Source organism: Aythya ferina, assembly GCF_964211825.1.
Source record: "Aythya ferina genome assembly, chromosome: 14".
NCBI classification, from domain to species: Eukaryota; Metazoa; Chordata; class Aves; order Anseriformes; family Anatidae; genus Aythya; species Aythya ferina.
In genome coordinates, this window is record NC_140312.1 from 19,051,607 (window position 1) to 19,072,607 (window position 21,001).

Consider the following 21,001-nt stretch of genomic DNA (forward strand, 5'->3'; position numbering starts at 1 on the left):
GGGTGGCGGCGCGGTGCCGCGGCCTAGTTGGGAGACGGGCGGCGGGGAGGGCCGGGGGAGCCGGGGGTGCGGTGTGGCTGCGTCACCGCTCTGTCACCGCGGCCTTGCGGAGGGACCCGCGCCGCCGCTGAAGGAGGGGAAGGGTAGAAAAACAACAAAGTAAAGCTGCGCGAGGCGTGCTGCCTAGCGGCGTCGGGCCGGTTCCGTGCGGGGGTCTCGGTTGGAGGCAGACAAAATGGCGGCTGGGGTGGCCGCCGGCGGCGCTGCCGCGGGAGGCCCGGGCGAGGTGGGCCTGGAGGAGCCCAAGAAGATGACGAGGGAAGACTGGAGGAAGAAGAAGGAGCTGGAGGAACAGAGAAAGCTGGGAAACGCGCCTGCTGAAGTGGACGAAGAAGGGAAGTAAGTCTCGTTAGCGTGCTGGCTACAGGCACAGGTCAGCAGTCCTGCTGCCCGTGGGGTTGTGGGGTTCTGAGGGGTGCAGTACGTGCTGCGGAAGGAAACTGCGCAGTTTCATGAATTTGCTTTGAACGTTCCGATCTGTCTCAGAAAAGAGGTGTTTCTGCTTCCAGAACAAAGTGTTCAGCATTTATCTGAGCTGTTGGGGTGTTAGCCCAGTAAATCAATGTTTACCTGATCTGTTGGGGAGATGCGAATGCTGACAAGGAGTGTTTTACAAGGGGTGTACACAAAGTACTGGGGGATCACAGAATCACAGAATTTCTAGGTTGGAAGATCAACCTAGGACTCAGGATCATTGAGTCCAACCTCTGACCTAATGCTAACAGTCCCCACTAAACCATATCCCTAAGCTCTACATCTAAACGTCTTTTGAAGACTTCCAGGGATGGTGACTCCACCACTTCCCTGGGCAGCCTGTTCCGATGTCTAACAACCCTTTCGGTAAAGAAGTTCTTCCTAACATCCAACCTAAAACTCCCCTGGCTCAACTTAAGCCCATTCCCCCTCGTCCTGTCACCAGGCATGTGGGAGAATAGACCAACCCCCACCTCGCTACAGCCTCCTTTAAGGTATCTGTAAAGAGCAATAAGGTCACCCCTGAGCCTCCTTTTCTCCAGGCTGAACAAGCCCAGCTCCCTAAGCCGCTCCTCTTAGACTTGTTCTCCAGACCCCTCACCAGCTTCGTCGCCCTTCTCTGGACCTGCTCAAGCACCTCGATGTCCTTCTTGTAGCGAGGGGCCCGAAACTGAACACAGTACTCGAGGTGCGGCCTCACCAGAGCTGAGTACAGGGGGACAATCACTTCCGTAGCCCTGCTGGTCACACTGTTCCTGATACAAGCCAGGATGCTGTTGGCCTTCTTGGCCACCTGAGCACACTGCTGGCTCATATTCAGCCGACTATCCACCAATACTCCCAGGTCCTTCTCTGCCTGGCAGCTCTCCAACCATTCCTTTCCCAGCCTGTAGCTCTGCTTGGGGTTGTTGCGCCCCAGGTGCAGGACCCGGCACTTGGCCTTGTTGAACTTCATGCAGTTGACCTCAGCCCATCGGTGCAGCCTATCCAGATCCTCCTGCAGAGCCTTCCTGCCCTCGAGCAGATCGACACACGCACCTAACTTGGTGTTGTCTGCAAACTTACTGAGGGTGCACTCGATCCCCTCATCCAGATCATCGATGAAGATATTAAAGAGGACCGGCCCCAGTACCGAGCCCTGGGGGACGCCACTAGTAACTGGCCTCCAACTGGATTTGACTCCATTTACCACAACTCTTTGGGCCCGGCTATCCAGCTAGTTTCTAACCCAATGAAGCGTGCGCCAGTCCAAGCCAAGAGCAGCCAGTTTCTTGAGGAGAATGCTGTGGGAGACGGTGTCAAAAGCCTTGCTGAAGTCAAGGTAGACCACATCCACAGCCTTTCCCTCATCCACCCAGCGCGTCACTTTGTCATAGAAGGAGATCAGGTTCGTCAAGCAGGACCTGCCTTTCATAAACCCATGCTGACTGGGCCTGATTGCCTGCTTGCCCTGCAAGTGCTGCGTGATGACTCTCAGGAGGATCTGCTCCATGAGCTTCCCTGGCACTGAGGTCAAACTGACAGGCCTGTAGTTTCCCGGGTCTGCCCTCCAGCCCTTCTTGTAGATGGGCGTCACGTTTGCTAGCTGCCAGTCAACTGGGACCTCCCCTGATAGCCAGGACTGCTGATAAATGATGGACAGTGGCTTGGCCAGCTCCTCTGCCAGTTCTCTTAGTACCCTTGGGTGGATCCCATCCGGCCCCATCGACTTGTGCACATCCAAGTGCCGTAGCAGGTCACCAACCATTTCTTCGTGGATAGTGAGCGCCACATCCTGCTCCCCATCCCCTTCCACCAGCTCAGGGTACTGGGTATCCAGAGAACAACCGGTATTGCCGCTAAAGACTGAGGCGAGGAAGGCATTAAGCACCTCCACCTTTTCCTCATCTCTTGTAACTAAGTTTCCCCCCGCATCCAGTAAAGGATGGAGATTCTCCTTAGTCCTCCTTTTTGTGTTGATGTATTTATAAAAACATTTTTTGTTATCTTTAACGGCAGTAGCCAGATTGAGCTCCAGGGACTTTACAGTTTGTTTATTGCTTTTCTCTGTTGCATCTACAAGGCTCCTGCTCACCATCCTATGGCCTCTGGAAAGAGAAGCATTAATGTTCTTGTGCTCAGTAACTGTAGAAGGAAGTATGTAGTTTGGAGTCAGGAGTTTAGGTGAATTAATGGTAACAAAATCTCAAAAAAGTCTGTTTACTTAAGATGACCTTACTTCTTTGGAATGCATTATAGCTTCAGTGATTATTATCACTTTTGAAGCATTGAACTTAATGTAAAAGTTATTTGTTAAGCTAAATCGCGAGTTTGTTTTTTTCTTTTCCTGTGCCACGTATTTATTTCGTGATATCTTTTACAGAGATATCAATCCTCATATTCCTCAGTACATTTCCTCAGTGCCATGGTACATAGATCCTTCTAAAAGGCCTACACTAAAGCACCAGAGACCCCAGCCAGAGAAGCAGAAACAGTACAGCTCTTCTGGAGATTGGTACAAACGAGGAGTTCAAGAGGTGTGCAAGATGTTTTTGTCCTAAAATAAAGGTTTTGTTTGAGGAAATAAGAGTTATTAACATCCTGCAATTTCTGGCTGTGTTTTTGAGGGGGGCAAGAGCTGGGAATTTGTATTCAGCAGGCATGTGTTTGGTGATAACCAAAATAGGCATTTGGGGTTTGGCTAGAGCATATGTGCTTTAGTGGTATTGAAAAAGATGAATTAGTTGATGGAAACACATACACGAATGTTGCCACAATTTTGTACAATGCTTGTCTTTTCTGTTGTTTAGCATGCAGTAGCTACCCGATATCGTAAAGGAGCTTGTGAGAACTGTGGTGCATTGACACACAAAAAGAAAGACTGCATGGAGGTAAACTTGACCATTGTTGATGTTCTAATGGCTTTGAAAACAACACGAGTTCTAATCTTAAATTTAGCTAGCTATTTTTCATTAAAAACTACTATTTTGAAAAAGTTACTTTGAAAAAGGTTACAAGTATCAAAATTCTGTTTGAAAGATTCTGAAACAATGGTTATGTAGGAGACACAAGAGAAAAGTGAAGAAAAAAAGCTACTGTTCAGGGTGGTGTTTATCAATTCTGTTTGTGACAAGCAATAAAGTAAAAGGTTGTCTTTTAGTTCTTCATGTTAATTTAACTCAGATGCTGCTGTGGCTGTCTGTTTCGTGTCAGCTAGAAGCAGTCCCCAGAAGCTATTTTAATCGCTTCTTTAACTGTTGAAAATTGAGTCAGTAATTGGTACTTTTGAGTCAGTTGTATTACTTTAAAATACAGAATTGAACTTCTCATGTTTACTTAGAATTTGGAGGCTTATTGTGTTGAATTTAACTGGCTTTAGAAGAGCTCCATTGATACTGTTTTTAAAGCTGTGTGTCTTAGCAAGTAGCATATTCCAATCTAAATGACCAATGCATTTATTTATTTTTTTCAGAGACCCAGGAAAGTTGGAGCAAAATACACAGGAATGAATATTGCACCAGATGAACATGTGCAGCCTGAACTGATGTTTGATTACGATGGAAAGCGAGATCGTTGGAATGGATATAACCCAGAAGAGCACATGAAGATTGTAGAGGAATATGCCAAGGTTGATCTGGTGCGTAGGCATTATAGTTTACTGGGAAAAGTTCAGTGTTTGGCTTCACTAGGTGGAGGAGTGTTTGCTACTTGCACTGTTAATGTTGGACCTTGTGCGGTATTCATAATGGAAGGCGGGGTGGATTCTGTGTTTGATAGCAAACTTCACTTGAACTGAAAGTTGAAACCAGAACAGACAACTGAGTATGGGTCTGCAATAAATGAAGTGTCTCTCCAGATTGCTTACTTTTTACTAGACAAGCTCTAGAGTTTATTAACCAAGATGCACGTTAAATTGCAGGCAAGAAAGGAATTTCTAAGGTGTCTTTACTACCTAGAGTCAATAACGCTGTATTTGTAAGCTCATTCATATTTTTGTTACTTAGGAATCCTTTATCTTCCCATTGCGGAGCAGGGAACTAGTTGTACATGTCTCTGTGGTTCAGTGATGTCAAATACATGTAAAAAAATCATTTCATTCTGCTTTAAAATGTCATGTTAGATGATAAAATTTGATGGTTCCTGTGTGAAACATAAATGCTTGCAGCATCTGTCATGAACTACCTTAAACACTGATGTTCCTAACTAGATTATGAGGACACAATAATAAAGCATATTTGTTTTTTAAAAACTACTGAACTAAAATAAGCTGTGTTTTCTTTAATTACGATAGACGTAGTAATGGTATAGCTGCATAAGCTCTGGTGAATCAGTTTATTTACCCATGTAATATAACAGTAAAATGGTTAGTATATATAGTTTCCTTGAGGCTCTAAAAGCACTGTGGTTAAGCATAGGTGTAGAGGAGACTATCTCTAGGCTGTGTTTTTTTTGTTTTTTTTTTTTTACAAGCACCCAAAGAATTAAATGTCCGTTTTCTTATAATAGTGAATAGATTTCAAATGGCAGCAATCACAAGAAATACTTATGATGTTACTGTATACTTGCTATTAAAAGGCAATATTAAAATAAATGCATTTGTGTGATATGCAGGCCAAACGTACACTGAAAGCGCAGAAGCTTCAGGAGGAGTTAGCATCAGGAAAGCTGGAGCAAGTGGTAAGTAAATCAAACTCCTAATTTATTTTTGTTTAGGCTGAGTGAAAATAGAACAGGTTACTTCTCTGATGCTTTTATTCTCTGTACTTGTTTTTCTACTGCTTTTTATACTCTTTAGTAATTGAAAGCTCTTCCTAGCACCAGCTTATTTTGTGACACATACAAGAATTCAGAATACTTTCTTCTAAATGACAGTACTTTCCTTTTGGGCAAAAAACGTTTGATTATTAATCTTCTAAAATTAATTATGTGGAATTTTGGATTAGAAAGCTTGTTTTCCATGGAATTCAGTTCACACAGAGACCTGTTTTAAGTATTTAAGGACTGTTTTGTCTGACTGATGTTGGAGCACTGATTATATGTAATGCTTAGTATAAATAGGAATGCAAAGGTATTTTCTTTATCTTAAACCCCAAACTTTTTCTTCTTCAGTCATTGCTTTGACTACTTGTAGTGTGTCTGATTATTTGAAGGCTGAATATATGTATCTACTTCCCTCTGGCATGTAACTGAAGAGTATGCATCTTCTGTTAACTTCTACAAGCTCCCCTTAGATTAAAAGGCACCACTTTTGATGATTATTGATACAAAATTCAGATTTTTAAAGTAATTTATGATATTTTAAGTTTATAAAATGGTGAAAAAGCATAGATCGTTACTGGACAAAAGTATTTTTTTTAAGTGGTATTCTTAAAAATATATATATTTAAAACCACCATCAACCAATAGACTGCATATGATTGGGTCTCCATTTTCCATGATTATCACCTTTCATTTAGTCACTAGATGGCAGGATGACCTAAATTTCTGACCCAACACAAAATAGGGACTACTGATCTTATGGGTATAAAAGTGTTTTTTGTTTGTTTTTCATGCCTGTATTCACCACAAACATTTTTAGCTTCCATATACTTTTTTTTTTTTTTTTTTGGACAGTTCTGCCATGTCAATTACTCTCAGGTTAAGGGCTAAACTGGTTAATGAAAAATCTGGCTGTGTTTCGCTAGATTACCAAGCATGAATCAGAAGCCATAATTTATTCCTTTCAGTCCTAACAAAATAGTTGCATACGTATCTCTTTAATACAGATTTTTTTAAGGTTTTAGAGGTGGATCTTAGTTACATTTACATGATAAGAAATATCTTAGTCTAAATCATTAGTGTTCAGAGATGTAACAAGCTTTAGATCACAGTGACAGTTCAAAGCCTTTACAAGAAAAGTAAATTCTAGAAATTTGGTTTGTAATCCAGTGAAAAGGTCTCCAGCTTGTGTCTGTAACAGTGATACTTACCAACTCTATTTTAGAACATCCAAAATGTAGTGATCTTTGTGCATTGTGTGCATTGTATTTTCGCAACCAGTTTTTTAACTTCGCAAAGCTCTGCTTTGATTGGTCTTTATCTCCCTGCCGTTTTTCTTCTCTGCACTATCTTGTCTTCTCTTCTTCTCTGCTGATGTGCTCTTTGTTTGCTGCAGAACTCCCCAAGACACCAGTGGGGAGAAGAGGAACCAAATTCCCAGACAGTAAGATGATTACCCACTGCATCACACCATGGGCAGGAAAAAAAAGACCCATAGTTAGTGGAATAGCAAAACAAGGGTGGCATAAGGGTTTCAATGTTGGCTTCATGCCACTGGTTGCCTGTTCCCTTTTGGAAGAGGTTGTTGGATTTCATTGAGGGTTTTTTAAGTCACAGGTGTTGTCAAACCTCAGAGGTGCAAGCAAGTAACATTGTTATTTGCATGGTATATTTTGCCCAAGATAACTATTGTTTTAATATTGTCACAGTGACATTTTTGTAACTGGAGGAAATGGAAGTCCCTTAATCAGTATTTCTGAAATGCTGAGTGTATCTACATGATAGATTTGCATGTTTAGGCCCATTTTTTAATGAAACCACTATAATCAGATTATTGTACTTGTCTGTGAGAAGTTTTCTGTTTCTCTCCTCAGGAAAGAGATCGTAACAGTGAAGATGAAGATGAAGATAAATATGCAGATGACATTGATATGCCTGGGCAGAACTTTGACTCTAAAAGACGCATCACAGTCCGAAATTTACGTATTCGGGAAGATATTGCAAAAGTGAGTAAAGAACTTCATTTCTTCCTTTTATATTTATATTAATTAATTTTAAAATTCATACCCTCAATTATTAGTGTGTTTGAGTATGGGTCTCAGGGTTTAGAGGTTAAAGTCTGTCCACAGTTCTCTTCCTGCTCCTGTTATAACTTCTTCAAGGTCTATCTCTTGCACAGATATTCCCTTATTTTAAAATGGCTAAGTTGGGGGATACAGCAGTAATTTCAATTTTTTAAAAATTCTAAGTTTTAATCAAATATCTTTTATGTTGTATGTGCTTTTTTTCCTCCTAGTACCTAAGGAATCTAGATCCAAACTCTGCTTATTATGATCCCAAAACAAGAGCGATGAGAGAGAACCCATATGCCAATACAGGCAAGAATCCAGATGAGTAAGTTAAAACAGGGTCATGCTTGTGTACCAAACAAAACTCTTAAAAATGAGACTGCTGTAAAAGTTTTGTATTTTATTTCATATCTGTGTGTCTTTTTATTAATGAATCCCTAGTCAGTTATGGATAGAAGTAATGCTTTATAGTAAACATGGAAAAAATGTTTTATTTATTAACACATTTTTGTTTTTAATATATAAAAGTAGTGTGTTAGTGATAGTGGACTTTAATCCTCAGGGATGCAGGAACTACCATTCTGTGTACTAATCTGACGTAGATGAAGGATTAGAACACTGTTGTATGTAGAAGAGATATTGGTGAACAGTAACGTTATACACATAAAGTATTTTCAGTAATGGATCTAAAATTTCAACCCTTTTTTTGTTGGGAGGCATCCAGCCCTGGAGACTATCCTGGAGTGTCTATGGTATCTGACTAAATGCCTGAACTAGGATCAAAAGCTCCCTGTGTATTAACGGAGCCTGCACAGAAAAAGTCTGAAAACTTTGGCATTGTCTAGATAGACAATTACAGAATGCCACAGGTAGGCTTTGGGTTGCACATAAGGCTGTCTTACTTAAAACCCAAGTCAAGCACTTGAGCTGTGACCCTTCCTTGACCCATGTTGCTCTGTGGACATACAGAGTAGACAGGCTGTGAGTAGAAATGTTATTCAGGGTACTGTAATTGGATTAGCTTGCTGCCTGAAATAGAATGGCAGTGGCTAACTGCTAGCAAATAATGCTCTTTCCACCTCTCCCTGTCTCCAGCAAGAATAATGACAGTCAATTGTATTTTCAGATGAAGATGCATTCATTTCTCTCTGGAGTTGTAATTTGACCTTTGTTCAGTCTGTGTTTCTGCAACAGCATTGCAGACGAAGCTTTTCAGAGGGGCTTTGGGAGATGAAAACAGTAGGAAACTGAATTGTCAACATTATTTCATTTTCAGCCTGTGTTCCATCTGCTCTTTTTCAGCTTCTACAAGGGGTGTGCAAAAGGTATCAGGGCAGTACAATTATTTCCTAGCTTGAAATTGGCTGAGCAGAAGGGTAGATTCACAAATCCAAAAGCAGAGGTCAGTGGTACAGTATCACGTACCGCTTGTGCAATTACTGTGCAATTAGGCCCAGGCCTGACTCACGGTATCTCAGACAGCTCCAAGACTCTGTAGCATGAGTACTCTAAAGTGCTGTCTAATACTGTCATGACTCTATTGTGAGTCTAGACTTTAATTTCATGTATTGAATGAATGCTTCTCTCCCTCCGTTTGTAACTCAGGACATAAAGGAAAATTTTTACTTCCTGTTGGTGTTATGTGATTTGATTAAAAGAAAATCATGTTATCCGCATGCTAAAAATAATATCATTCTTTCCTGCAGAGTTGGTTATGCAGGTGACAACTTTGTTCGTTACACTGGAGATACCATTTCAATGGCACAGACTCAGTGTAAGTGTTTATTTTTCTGTGGTTTCATGGGGTTGTTTTTTTTTTGTTCTGTTTTCAAAAAATGGATTTTAAAGACTTAAGTTAGCAACACTTTTTTTTGCAAAAGAGAAATCTTTCTAGATTTAAATTGAGTCTTTCTTTCAAACTATTAGAAAATTAAAGATAATAATGTGAATGTATTTTGAGAATAAACATTGATGCTTCCTGTTAACACAGTGTTTGCTTGGGAGGCTTATGACAAAGGCTCAGAAGTGCATCTTCAGGCGGACCCTACAAAATTAGAGCTACTCTATAAATCCTTCAAAGTGAAAAAAGAAGATTTCAAGGCACAACAGAAAGAAAGCATCTTAGAGAAGGTAATAGATGTTGGGTTTTATTTAATAAGAATTCTGTCAAGTTTGAATTCTGGTTCTTAGGGAACAAATACTACTACTACAATGTGAAAATGCATCAGCTGTTCTATATATATACAATATTATATACAATATATATACAATACAATAAAGCATGTATAATCTCATCTATTAGATTCATTATATTATTTAATGTAGGAACCTTTGAAGATCTGCTAGTATTTCTTTGGATGACTGGGAGCTCTTCCTTTAACTGTCAGAATATCTCTAGTGAAAAATCTGACACTAGTAGGAATCCAAACCTTAGATGCAAGTTTGACAGGGGGAGGAACGTACTGCACTGGTTATACCAAGGTTGTATTTTTCCACGTTTTGGCTTGGTCTGAAAAGATTTCCTGCTTAGAAATAATCTCTAAAGTAAGAATTATTACTGGTGTAATTTTCCAGGAATAGAAGAAAACATCAGTGGCCGTGGGAGGATACATAGTTCTCACTAAATAGTTATTCACTAAAGATTTAATTGTCTCTACCCACTTTTGTGTTGCATTTTGTTCTAGAGGTGTGGACAGAGAAGGCACCAAAGATGAAATTTTTTAAATGTGTGCTTAACTACATAGACTTTTTTTTTTTTTTTTTGCTAAACTATCATATGTCATTTCTTTTGCATTATAGTATGGAGGACAAGAACATCTAGATACCCCACCAGCTGAGTTGCTGTTAGCTCAAACAGAAGATTATGTGGAGTATTCTAGACATGGGACAGTTATCAAAGGACAAGAGAAAGCTATTGCATGCTCTAAATATGAAGAAGATGTGAAGATCAACAACCATACAGTAAGTACTTACTTGAAGTAAATACACGCACGCACGCACACACACACACACACACACACACACACACACACATATAAAAAAAATATCTTCCTTTGGAAGGGAACAAGGTGTAGTAGATGCAGTGCAATATAGCTAAAACACCAAGTAAATAAATTTCTCCTTCCCTAAATGTGACACACTCTTCTACTGAGGAGGAATTTTAATTTCTCACGATTGCAGTGTGAATGAGGAGTTGTGATGGCCATCTTAAATTGAAGGGGAAGTTGCTGTTGGTTTTTTTTTTTTTTTGGAACCATACCTGTAAGACTAATGTAAAATTGCAAAAGTATTTCTCATAACTTCCCCTTACGGACTGTTTGAATAGGTTGCTCATCAGGAAATGATGTCAGGAATAATTTGCAGCCTGCTCCTTATGGGAGTATTATTATAGATGCAACTGCTGTGGTGTCTTTTCTTGCAGTGCATTTGGGGTTCATACTGGAAAGACGGCAAGTGGGGTTACAAATGCTGCCACTCGTTTGTCAAGTACTCATACTGTACAGGAGAAGCTGGGAAAGAAATTGCAGTAAGTATTGTCTTTTTTAATTACTTGAGTAGAGCTAGAAGGCATTCATCTGCATAAGCTTTAGGTGGTTTTGCTTTTTTTTTTTTTTTTTTTTTAACTTGGCCTTCCCATTTCAAATATGCTTTGTAAATGGATATCCTCTCCCTTTTCTGTTGCATAGAATACTGAAGCAAGCTTACTAGAAGAGCAACCTAGAGAGGAAGAACACGTGACAAAACCCAAAACATTGATGGAGGTCAGTTGTTTCCCTTTTTAAGGGAGCTATTTTTCCTCAGCATTTTATGTGACCCAAACATATGTATAACTACAAGATTATGCAAGTCATTCTAAGGAGTCTGAAAATCATCAAACTGAATTACTGTGTCACATCTTTGTTCGAAACTGACCTCTCAAAAATCCCTACTGTTTACTAATGTTATGATGGCTTGAAATTAGTTCATAGAATGGTAGAATATTGCTACTGCTTACTAGCTGAATCTTAACTGCTGCTTTTTTTCGGCCTTAAAGATCCACCAAGAGAAACAGAAAGAGAAGAAAAAGAAGAAACATAAGAAGAGTTCTAATTCAGACAGCGAGGGTGAAGAGAAAAAGAAGCAAGAAAAACTTAAAAAGGTGCGCTATACTCTTGAGTGTTTCTGTTGCAAAAAGAACTTCAGATATGTTTTACAACATTAGTGTTATGAAACCTGTAACAGTTCTTGTGGAATTCTGTGGACTGTTCTTTGATGCTAATTTTGAGATGAAACAAATTTAAAGTGCTGTTAGATGTTCTAAAGTACATAGCTTTTACTCCCTATTTGTCAGGCAAACACGCAGTAAATAGTCTAGTTTTGGAAGACTTAGTTTGGAAGATACAGAAGACTTCTTTTCTAGTCGCCTATTACAGCAATAGGTATAAAGACACTGCAGAACACAGTAACTTGAGATCAAAGAACAAAGGCATTGTCAAAGCTTGACTTAGAACTTTTTATCCCATACTTGAGCCCAGTCTCATAGCTGATGCAATAAGTCTGTCAACAGTCTATCTATTGACTGTTGCTGGATGGACCCTGTGCAAGCACAACATCCTGCCTTGGGTATGCAGGGGAAATTAATGTTAGACTGTGATTAATCAAAACATTGTAGAAGAATAATTTCTTTTCAATAGCAAGAAGGAGCAACAGTAGTAGTTTGAAAAATGGGATAATTTGTATTTCAAAAAAGCACATTTTCATTTTAAAATCACTCTGAAACAGGAACAAAACACAAAGATGACATGCTTTCTTATCTGCTTTTGTACTTTATGGATCATGATTAAAACCCATGAGTTTCTTACTCGATTTTGGCAATTGGAAGGGCATTAAAGTATCTTGTTTGCAAAATGCTAATTTACTATCATATTATGCTAAATGCTCAAAAATAAGCATTAAATAGCACATGTGAAGTGTGCTGTAGGTGGGCATGATGTGCATTGTTTATCCCACTGTTCTGCCTGCTAATTGTTTGTTATACTAGAATATAATGTAAGCTTTTTGTAAGCTTTTGTTGTTGGTTTTGGGTTTGTTTACTTTTTTTTTTTTTTTTTTTTTTTTTTTTTTTTTTTTGCTTAACTTTCTTTGCATCTCCCCCTTTCCCTCTTCCATTTCAGGCATTAAATGCAGAAGAGGCTCGTCTCCTCCAGGTTAAAGAAATTATGCAGTTAGATGAGAGAAAGAGACCATACAACAGTGTATATGAAACCAGAGAGCCAACAGAAGAGGAAATGGAAGCTTATAGAATGAAACGTCAGAGACCTGATGATCCCATGGCCTCTTTTCTTGGACAGTAGCCTTAATGAAAATCATTCCAGTACACAGGATTTTTTTTCCATACTTGTAAACAAGTCTATAGACACTTACCTTCCATGTGGCTAATAAATGCCAGAGATTTTCTTTGCAACACAGATATTGGTAAAAACTTCTTTCAGTAGATGTAAGCAGTCCAGTACTTGGAGCAATTTTGTATGTGTGTGTGTGTGTACGCACATAATTTATGACTGTGTGTGTATAGATACATATACGTGTGTGTGTACACATAGATGATAAAGAAAAAGAATACATCCACTGTAAACTCTCGATTGGAAGAGAAATGATCTGATACTGGCTGTAATTCCAGAGATTCTGGATTCATTTGGCAATGCATGAAGACTTAATAAATTCAGTAAAACTGAGTACCCAAAAGAAGTGATCGGCAGGTGTTGCTGTTAATATAAAGCAAAAATTGTTGAAGATAAATTAGTACACCTGAAGTCTAACTTTTATTTGTAAATGGACTTGCCTGTCACATGGCTTTAAAAGGAGAAATAGTTAATTTGATCGCTTTATAGTAAGAATTTTGGAAATGTAAAATTGATTGTACAGTTTTGGTTAAATTAATATAAAGGTCTTAAATGCTATGTATCTGTTGTAACCAAAAGACTAGAAGAAACTGTATAGAGCTTTTAAATTCTGATTGTTTCTGCAGATGTTAACATATATATCAGGTGTGAAGATCTAAGTTTTTGGTTTTCTGTTTTAAAACAATATACATCTTACTTCTACAACTTCCAGAATCCTGTTACATGGTGGAATGCTAAATGTTAGACTAATACCTTGTGATGTCATGCAGCATTTGCTATCTGTTTAGCAGTATTGCTCCTTAAACTGGGAATTCTCCACTGTAGATATTATAAGATGAAAAAATGGGAGAAAAACTTGATGCCTTAGCTTTAGAGGCAGAAGGATTGGCAATTTGTTCTACTGAAGCATAAACAGTCTCATTAAATGTGGCTTACATATAACCAAATTAAATATGGTTATATTAATGGTAGGACAGGGAAAACTTTTCAATTCTAGCTCTTCTAATGAAGAACCTGATTATAATTTCAACTTTGTAAATAATGAATCATATTCTACAGTTAGTAGAAGCAAATTTAAAAAAAAAAAAAAAAAAAAAAAAAAGGTGTAGTATGTTTCAGCTGTTGTCACCTGTAAGGCTGGTTTCTTTTTCTGAGCCATTTTTTTCTCAAAATCTGCTTCTCCTTTATTTTTGTTACAGAAATACTAATTCTGAATGCAGACTTAAAATAAAGATTAATTAACATAAAAATCCACAGTCAGATTAATAAATCTTATAAAACAAAGTACTTCTAGCACTTACTGAAGAAATATACCAAACTAGAGACACTGAGGATCTTCATTCAAGGTGAAATTGTTAATAAAGCCAAGTACTAGAAAGGAAAAACTTCAGAGTGGAAATTAGTTTTTCCAGGGGTTGCTTTTATATTTTCATAAAAAACATGGACTTAGAAAGTCACAGGGAAAACTATCAGGGACATTATTTCCCTTCTGCTATGCTAGTGACTCACTTTCTGAGTTTCCATGTTGGCTCATGTCTTGACCTTTCTACCTTATGGATGATTTCAAAGCGCATATTACTCCTTTTTTTCCCACAGGGAATTATGTACAGTAAGTGCAAATTTAAATGTCTTGCCATGTTTTTGATTTCACAGCCACCTTTAGAGCATTGAGTATTTTAATTTAGTATACAGAAATGCTAAAATGCTAGTGGAAATTTTGTGTTAGTCTGCAATGCAGCTCTATATTAAAAGTTCTCTGATATTGTCGCTGATGATAAAAACTTTATTTTACTGTGTTCCAGAGATCTTCTGCTATGATCTGAATGCAAATTGACCTTGAATGATTTTTCTGAATTAGTTGAACTGTAAACTCTTCTGAGGCCTGTAATGTTTGAAGTACTGGACAGCAATACCTCTAGGTGCCCAGATACCTATGTCTGTTTCAGAGTCATGTTCAATTTGGGGGACAAAGACGTGTCAAAAGGGTCCATGTCACCAGTTACTTCAGCCATTTGGATACCTCTCTAAAAGTAGATAGAGGTTTGATCCTTTATAATGGAGGTAATTCAGAATGAAGAAAACATAAGTCACTGGTCTAGGCAGCCTTTAAACTTGTGGTTAATGCGTATATATTTTATGGACGTGGGGGAAAAAGAGGAGAGTTAAAGGCACGTGTATTTTAGAGGCTGATGTAACATGCTAGATGCTCTGGGACCATGCATTTATCAGAAAAATTAACCAAATCCTAACCACTTGTGTGTTTGGTTTATCTTTTCAGTACTTGAAGACATGACAGTAACTTACTTTTCAGCATGCCTTGTCTTGCTCTGCCAAGAGAGAAGCTGCAGGGAAGAGGGACCAGTAGCCTCTATTTTACAGCAGTTCCAGGGAAAAAAGCAGTAGCATCTTACTCAAAATACGTGAATGATACAAAGTAGATCTCTTCTGGATCAGTCTGCACAGTTAAAGGACAAAAAGATTAAACTGTGTTATTCTATTTATATGATAGAGGTTAAATGTTAAAGAACATTGTGGATCTAATCATGAGGATTAATTTTTCCTCCATCTGCTTTCCCTTGGATTTGGCATGCAATATGACTGCATATTCAATGATTGCTTCCTATTGCACAAGCTGATTTTTTTTTTTTTTCTAAAATGAGTTTGAAACAAGTTTTTCGATGAGCTTAGCCTGAACCTAAAATGAAAATGAGCCTACTGTAGTGGAGACAACAGGAATTCAGAACTACTGTTTCTTCCACGCACATACAAGTGAGAGGAAATTCTGTAGCCTGTTAAATTAGTCAAATTCTCCCAACACAAAACAGACCCACCCAGCGCACTCAGGGCAGCTTTCTCTGAATCTCGCCTTTGGCAAAGCTCAACATTTATTTTCCCCAACTCCCAATTGTTTTCAACAATCGCTTCAGTTACTTCATTTCTTACCCTGTTGAATTCTGGTTGTCTGAGGTGTACTCGATCTGCAAACTGTGAATGAGACTAGATTTGAAGATGTTCATGTTTTTAGCACACAAGTTAGAGGAGAATCCTTTATTTTTTTCTTGGAAAGTTTAGCATCCTGTGTTATCTTCCAAAGCCTTTGAGGCACACCAGAAGGTAGCTCTTTTGCTCTCTCCATGTTTCTTTGTAATTAGATCCCTATGGCTTCCCTGCGTGGGTTAATGAAAGAGATGTGCTGTTCTACATGTGCAGTTGTTAAGGGATAAGAAAAAAGCAGGAATGGTAGCACTACTTACAATTGAAATTGAACTTGTCCTTTACCTTGCACAGCATTTTCTGTGCCCACTAAACCACTGTATGTGCCCAGTCCCCCCCAACAGCTGCAGTTTTCCATGCCATTTTTAGGTATAACTTTAATTACTCCACGCAGGACAAAGCAATACGTCCAGGCAACTCCTCGTTGTACTCATTCTCCTGTCGGCATTAGCTGTGGTGGACGCACCAAAGAAATAGAAATATCATTCTAACTTAAACTGATTGTTTTACATAAAACAAGTTTGTTCACATCTCAGATGACCCAACCAGACACAGCATGCAGTGATGGGTTTGCATCTGCAAAATACTAGCACATTTTAGGCCTCAGTGGAACATGAAAAAATAATCTAAGGAAACTGCTCCATGGACAAATAAGCAAACCCAAAAATTCCTAGCAGCAGTCTTAAAAGGATATTCCAGTAATTCCAACACATTTTCGAAAAGGCACCACCACCCAACCACTCACTGCAGCGGGATCTAAGTGCAGTCCTTGGCCCGTTGCCCTGTCTTCCACCACAACTTTTAAGAGTGGGACTTTTTTCCAGCTGCTTTTCCTTCCTTATCACATTTGCACATGCATTTGTTCCAGGCTTTTAATGTAAAGCCAACAACTACAACTTTTGCTCCAACAACACCTCCCTTGCAGTTTTATCCCAGTATGGTGGTTTTACCGTGCTAGGCAACTGAACTCCACCACAACCACTCTCTCACTCCCCCTCCTTAAAAGAGGAAGGGAAGAAGTAAAGGAAAGAACAACTCATGGGTTGAGATAAGGATAATTTAGTTAAAGGGAAAAATAATTATTATGGAAATATTATTATTAATTAAACAATTTAACTAAAGGAAAAAAGGGAAATGGGAAAAGAGGGGAAAAGGAAAAAAAAAAAAAACACAACAACAACAAACAAACAAAAAAGCAAAGGCTGTGTGGAAATGCAGAGGAAATAAATTGCTCTCTACTTCCCACAAATGGGCGATGCTTGACCACATCCTTGAAGCAGGGCCTCAACACACGTAGCTGGTGTTTGGGAGGACAGACGTTTTTGCAATGAGAGTCCACCCCTCCCCTCTGCTTCCTTTTTCCACCTTTTATTGCTGAGTGTGACTTCATATGGTATGGAATATCCATTTGGTTGGTTTAGGTCAGCTGCCCTGGTGATGTTCCTTACTCACTTTTTTACCAACCCCTTAAGAGGGTTAGAGAGAGTCCTGATGCTGTGCCAGCACTGCTCAGCAGCAGACACAACCCTGGTGTGATACCACTGCTGTTCTAGCTACAAGTGCAGAGCACAGCACTGTATGGGCTGCTGCGGGGAAAGTTAACATACCAGCCAGACCCAGTACACCCAGGGCTGCTTTTCATCCAAAAGCTGCTACAAAACATGCTAACACCATAATGTGCACCCACTGTAACACACACCCAGCCTGGCTCCCTTCAGCTCAGGCTGCAGCATACCCATACACTCTGAGGCATTTCCCATCCCAAGCACTTGTCCTGGTTCTGCACACCATGGCTGGGAAAGGGGAGGGAGAGGGCGGTGGTTCAGCTGCCTGCTGGCTTGGCTCGGCTGCCCCTCCTTGCTTTAAGAGAGCCGCATTCTGGGCATCTGCAGAAGCAAAAGCACCTGGCTGCAGCTTTCAAGGCCAGAGACAGCACAGCCCCACAGCACGTTCTGCTGATAACACTGGTGTTTTCTCAATATTTTAGGAATTGGGGGAAGTCCATTTTTAGCAAATTATTGTCTGAGAACACAAAAGCCAGCTCTAATGCAAAATTGGAAAGCCCCAGAGGGAGAGGGGATTTGTCTGTAGCTATCTGTGCAGCCTGTCACTGCTCACAGGAGACATTTTTCCCGTCTCTGGGGGATGCAGCTTTGCCCTGAAGACAGAGGTACTGTGCTGTGGCACAGGTGGCACTCGGCACTGGCTTTCCTGGCCTGAGCAATGCTGCCCTCGTCCCCAGGTGCTGGGATTGCTGTTGGTGATGCTCAGCCCCCAGCAGTGGGGCTGGAGATGTAGCCAACCCCAGGTCTGGCCCCCAAGGGACCCCCTAAAAAGGACCCTACACCTTTATGGAGAATCTGCAAGGTTTCTGGACCAACTCTGGCTTTTGGGCATTGTTTCTTGCCCATGTCTGTACCTGGCTGGCAGTTCAAGGAGCTCATTTTGCCCACTCTACTACGTAAGTCATCTGCTATCCACCTCTTCTCTGGGCTGCTTTCAGATGGTCACTGGCTCTGTTTAACCTGATCCTGGAGAAACCAAAGTCACTGCATTTCCCTGTCACTCAGCTTCCTGCCTATAAGATTTGTCTCCTAGAGAACTCTATAATTTTCCATGCTTTTTGTTTTTCTTTTTTAAGCCTTCTTGGGAAATACAAGGCATTTTCAGAAGAGTCTTTTCTTGTCTAAATAAGTGATCAGATAACTCAAATTCAGCGAGTCGAAGAGAATGTGGAATTTCGGTTTGAACTAGAAGATGCATGAGACAAAAGAAACAGATTTAAAAACAAAACAAACAAACAAACAAACAAACAAACATATCTGCAGTGTGCTGGCAGTGGCTCACTGGTGTGTTTGGGCTGGTTCTCATTTCCCTCTTCCCAAAATAAGTCCTATTTATTTTTATCTTAATGGGTTAGGGCTGCAGTTCCTAAGCAAAGCTAATCGTCTCCAGGGTATCCTTGAAATTTAAACAGAGATTTGACTCATTTTATGGGGGCTTTTGGAGAGGGACAATCACTCTCTGAAGGCTGCTCAGAGACTTCCGAGCTCCTTTCAGGCAGTGCAATAAAAATTACCCAAATCACCATTCCATGCTAAGCCAGCAGACCTGTTGGGTAGAAAATACTTTTCCCTCCCCTTAGTATCTTCCAAACAGGGAAGAAAAAAAATCAAAGGACCGACACATCTTTGAAGAGAGGCATACTTGCATTGCTGTTTCCCATCTTCACCTCGAAGGCTGAATTTCAGGGTGTCTCCAGCCTCTGTGTTAACTGCAGCTATTTTTGCCTTTGCTGACTCATTTTATTTGGTTCCAAAGTCACTGCTGCAAGGTCGGTATCTGTAGGAGTGCAATGCAGCAGCACTCCCCAAAACAGCATGGGAAAAGCCTTTTTTGCTGAGACACAGTCCTGGCCTCTATCTCGGAAGGGAACCAGAAGTCGCTCACATTTAGGCGCTTACATTTCCCACCCAAAATATGTTCACAGGAGATGGCAGAGCGTAAAACTTCAGTTTTTATTCTGCAGGGGCTGGGCAGCACACCTTTCCCTGGCAGCAAGGCTTTGGTGCCAAGGAGGGAGCACCACGGATCCCAGCACCCCTCCGTGGCAGGGTCTGGAGCCCACGTACATCCCGCACCAGAGATGTGCAGAGGCAGGCAGTGAGCCCCGTTCCCTGTGCTAGACACCCACATCTGCCAGTCCCCACAGGGAGCCTGTCGTTAAGAAGCAGCACAAACATGACACCATCTCTTATAATGCTTCCCTGCAGTGTCCAGCTAACAAAAGCAGAGCCAAGGCCCACATGCCAGGGCTGCTGTGTTTCCCTGTGGACAGGCAGTGCATTTACTCCTCGAGGTGCTGCCAAGCACGTTCTGCAGCAGAGCCGCGTGAGGCCCGGGCTCGGTGTCGGCAGGCGCAGCATCCCCATGCAGTGTCCCCGCACCACTGAAGCAGGTCAGGCCCTCGCTGCTGCAAACCCCCAGCAGCTGCAGCTGCCTCAGTCCTACCTCGCACTTCCCAGCAGGGCTGTTGGGTTTCTCCACCTCAGTTCATTCCTGGTGCTGGGCGTGCTGATGGCATCTCTGCACGTGGCTGCTCCTGCACCAGGGACTTCCCAGTGCAAAGCCACTCAGGGTGGGAAAAGCTGGTCCTGTGTGTGGGGGAGAGGGCCCCACCAAGGAAAATATATTTATAATATTTGAATGATGCTGTGCAACTCTGCTGTGCTGTCTGTTGGTGCCTGGGCTGCCAGCACATCATGGCAGCAGCCCCAGGCTCAGTGAGACATCCCCACCCCTCCAGGGCAGCCTCACTGACTGCAGCTCACCAAGTGAAGTGCAGACACACTTTATTTTTATGTTATGTCTGTAGTGCATACATGCAGCTAAAACCTTTCTCACCATGTTTCGAGAGCAAGTTCAGGGCAAAGCTTAAAAAAAAAAAAAAAAAAAAAGAAAAAAAAAAAAAAAAAAAGAAAAAGCAATGTCTGCTAAGGATGAATTCTAGCAGAAGAACGAGTGAAGCCTGTGGAGTACTTCAGAGGACTTGCACTGAGCAGAAAACATTCGCTGGCTGACCTCGCAGCCCAGCTGCCAGCACACGCCTAGACCAGGCACTGGGCAGGGGCCTGCAGCCAGAAGCAGCAGTGGGAGAGGACGGCCCCTGGGCACCGCTGCCCTCCTGGCACCGCTCGCTGGGCACCCCACAGTGGCCCAACACCCATTTCAGGCACCACTTCCAGCATTACTGCCTATCTTCAACAACTGGTAGTACTTTGTAATTACTCTGCAAGCTTAAAACAAAGCCCTCACCCTTTCCAAAGACAGGAACAGTCCTGCCCTGATATCTTGGTGTCAAGGTCTCCACATCTTGTCTCCCACATCCACCTGGGGCACTTGTAAAGCATCTGCTGTGTCCTCTCAAAACTCACATTTACAAAGCTGCTGCTTCACAGTGATGTCTTTTACTTCAAGCCTGGAATGATCTGCCCCTTACTGATTTCTCTAAATTACTTTAGACACAACAAGTGAGCTTTCACCCTCAGCATATCTGCTTCCCTTGCTAGTGCTCTAGGACCAAGCTTCTACGTTACTCCCTGGTTCAGTCCCTGTACCCTTACAAATTCTGCCTGTATGGGTGGGCGATGGCTATGGCAGAGAGGCAGAATCTGCCAGAAATGGCCCAGGCAAACTCCTGAGCCTTCCTTCCTCACAGACTGCACAGGAGAGAGGCGAGAGGCTCCCCAGGCACTGAGAGCTTTCCAGCCATGTGTGCATAAAGCT

At 41.1% G+C, this 21,001-nt stretch overlaps 1 protein-coding gene across 2 annotated transcripts; it reads left to right on the plus strand.

Annotated features, from left to right (window-relative positions):
* Positions 1-16: 16 nt before the first annotated feature.
* Positions 17-14,502, plus strand: SLU7 (SLU7 homolog, splicing factor). 2 transcript variants are annotated; one of them, XM_084535386.1, is made up of 15 exons: positions 103-399; positions 2,897-3,050; positions 3,324-3,404; positions 3,986-4,150; positions 5,125-5,190; positions 6,668-6,715; positions 7,146-7,277; positions 7,568-7,665; positions 9,047-9,114; positions 9,331-9,470; positions 10,140-10,301; positions 10,762-10,866; positions 11,027-11,101; positions 11,374-11,478; positions 12,494-14,502. In XM_084535386.1, exons 1-15 carry the CDS (start codon positions 236-238, stop codon positions 12,671-12,673), a joined length of 1,743 nt encoding a protein of 580 aa, XP_084391512.1. In that variant the 5' UTR covers positions 103-235; the 3' UTR covers positions 12,674-14,502. The 2 variants fall into 2 exon arrangements, with proteins under 2 accessions (XP_084391513.1, XP_084391512.1); XM_084535387.1 differs by lacking the exon at positions 6,668-6,715 and having other exon boundaries at positions 17-399.
* Positions 14,503-21,001: the final 6,499 nt, after the last annotated feature.

Bases quoted from the DNA above. Each gene is read 5' to 3' on its own strand.
- SLU7 (XM_084535386.1), top strand. From the start codon at position 236: ATGGCGGCTGGGGTGGCCGCCGGCGGCGCTGCCGCGGGAGGCCCGGGC. The intron at 6,716-7,145 runs GTAAGATGATTA...TTCTCTCCTCAG, and splicing joins AGGAACCAAATTCCCAGACA to GAAAGAGATCGTAACAGTGA. The intron at 7,666-9,046 runs GTAAGTTAAAAC...TCTTTCCTGCAG, and splicing joins ACAGGCAAGAATCCAGATGA to AGTTGGTTATGCAGGTGACA.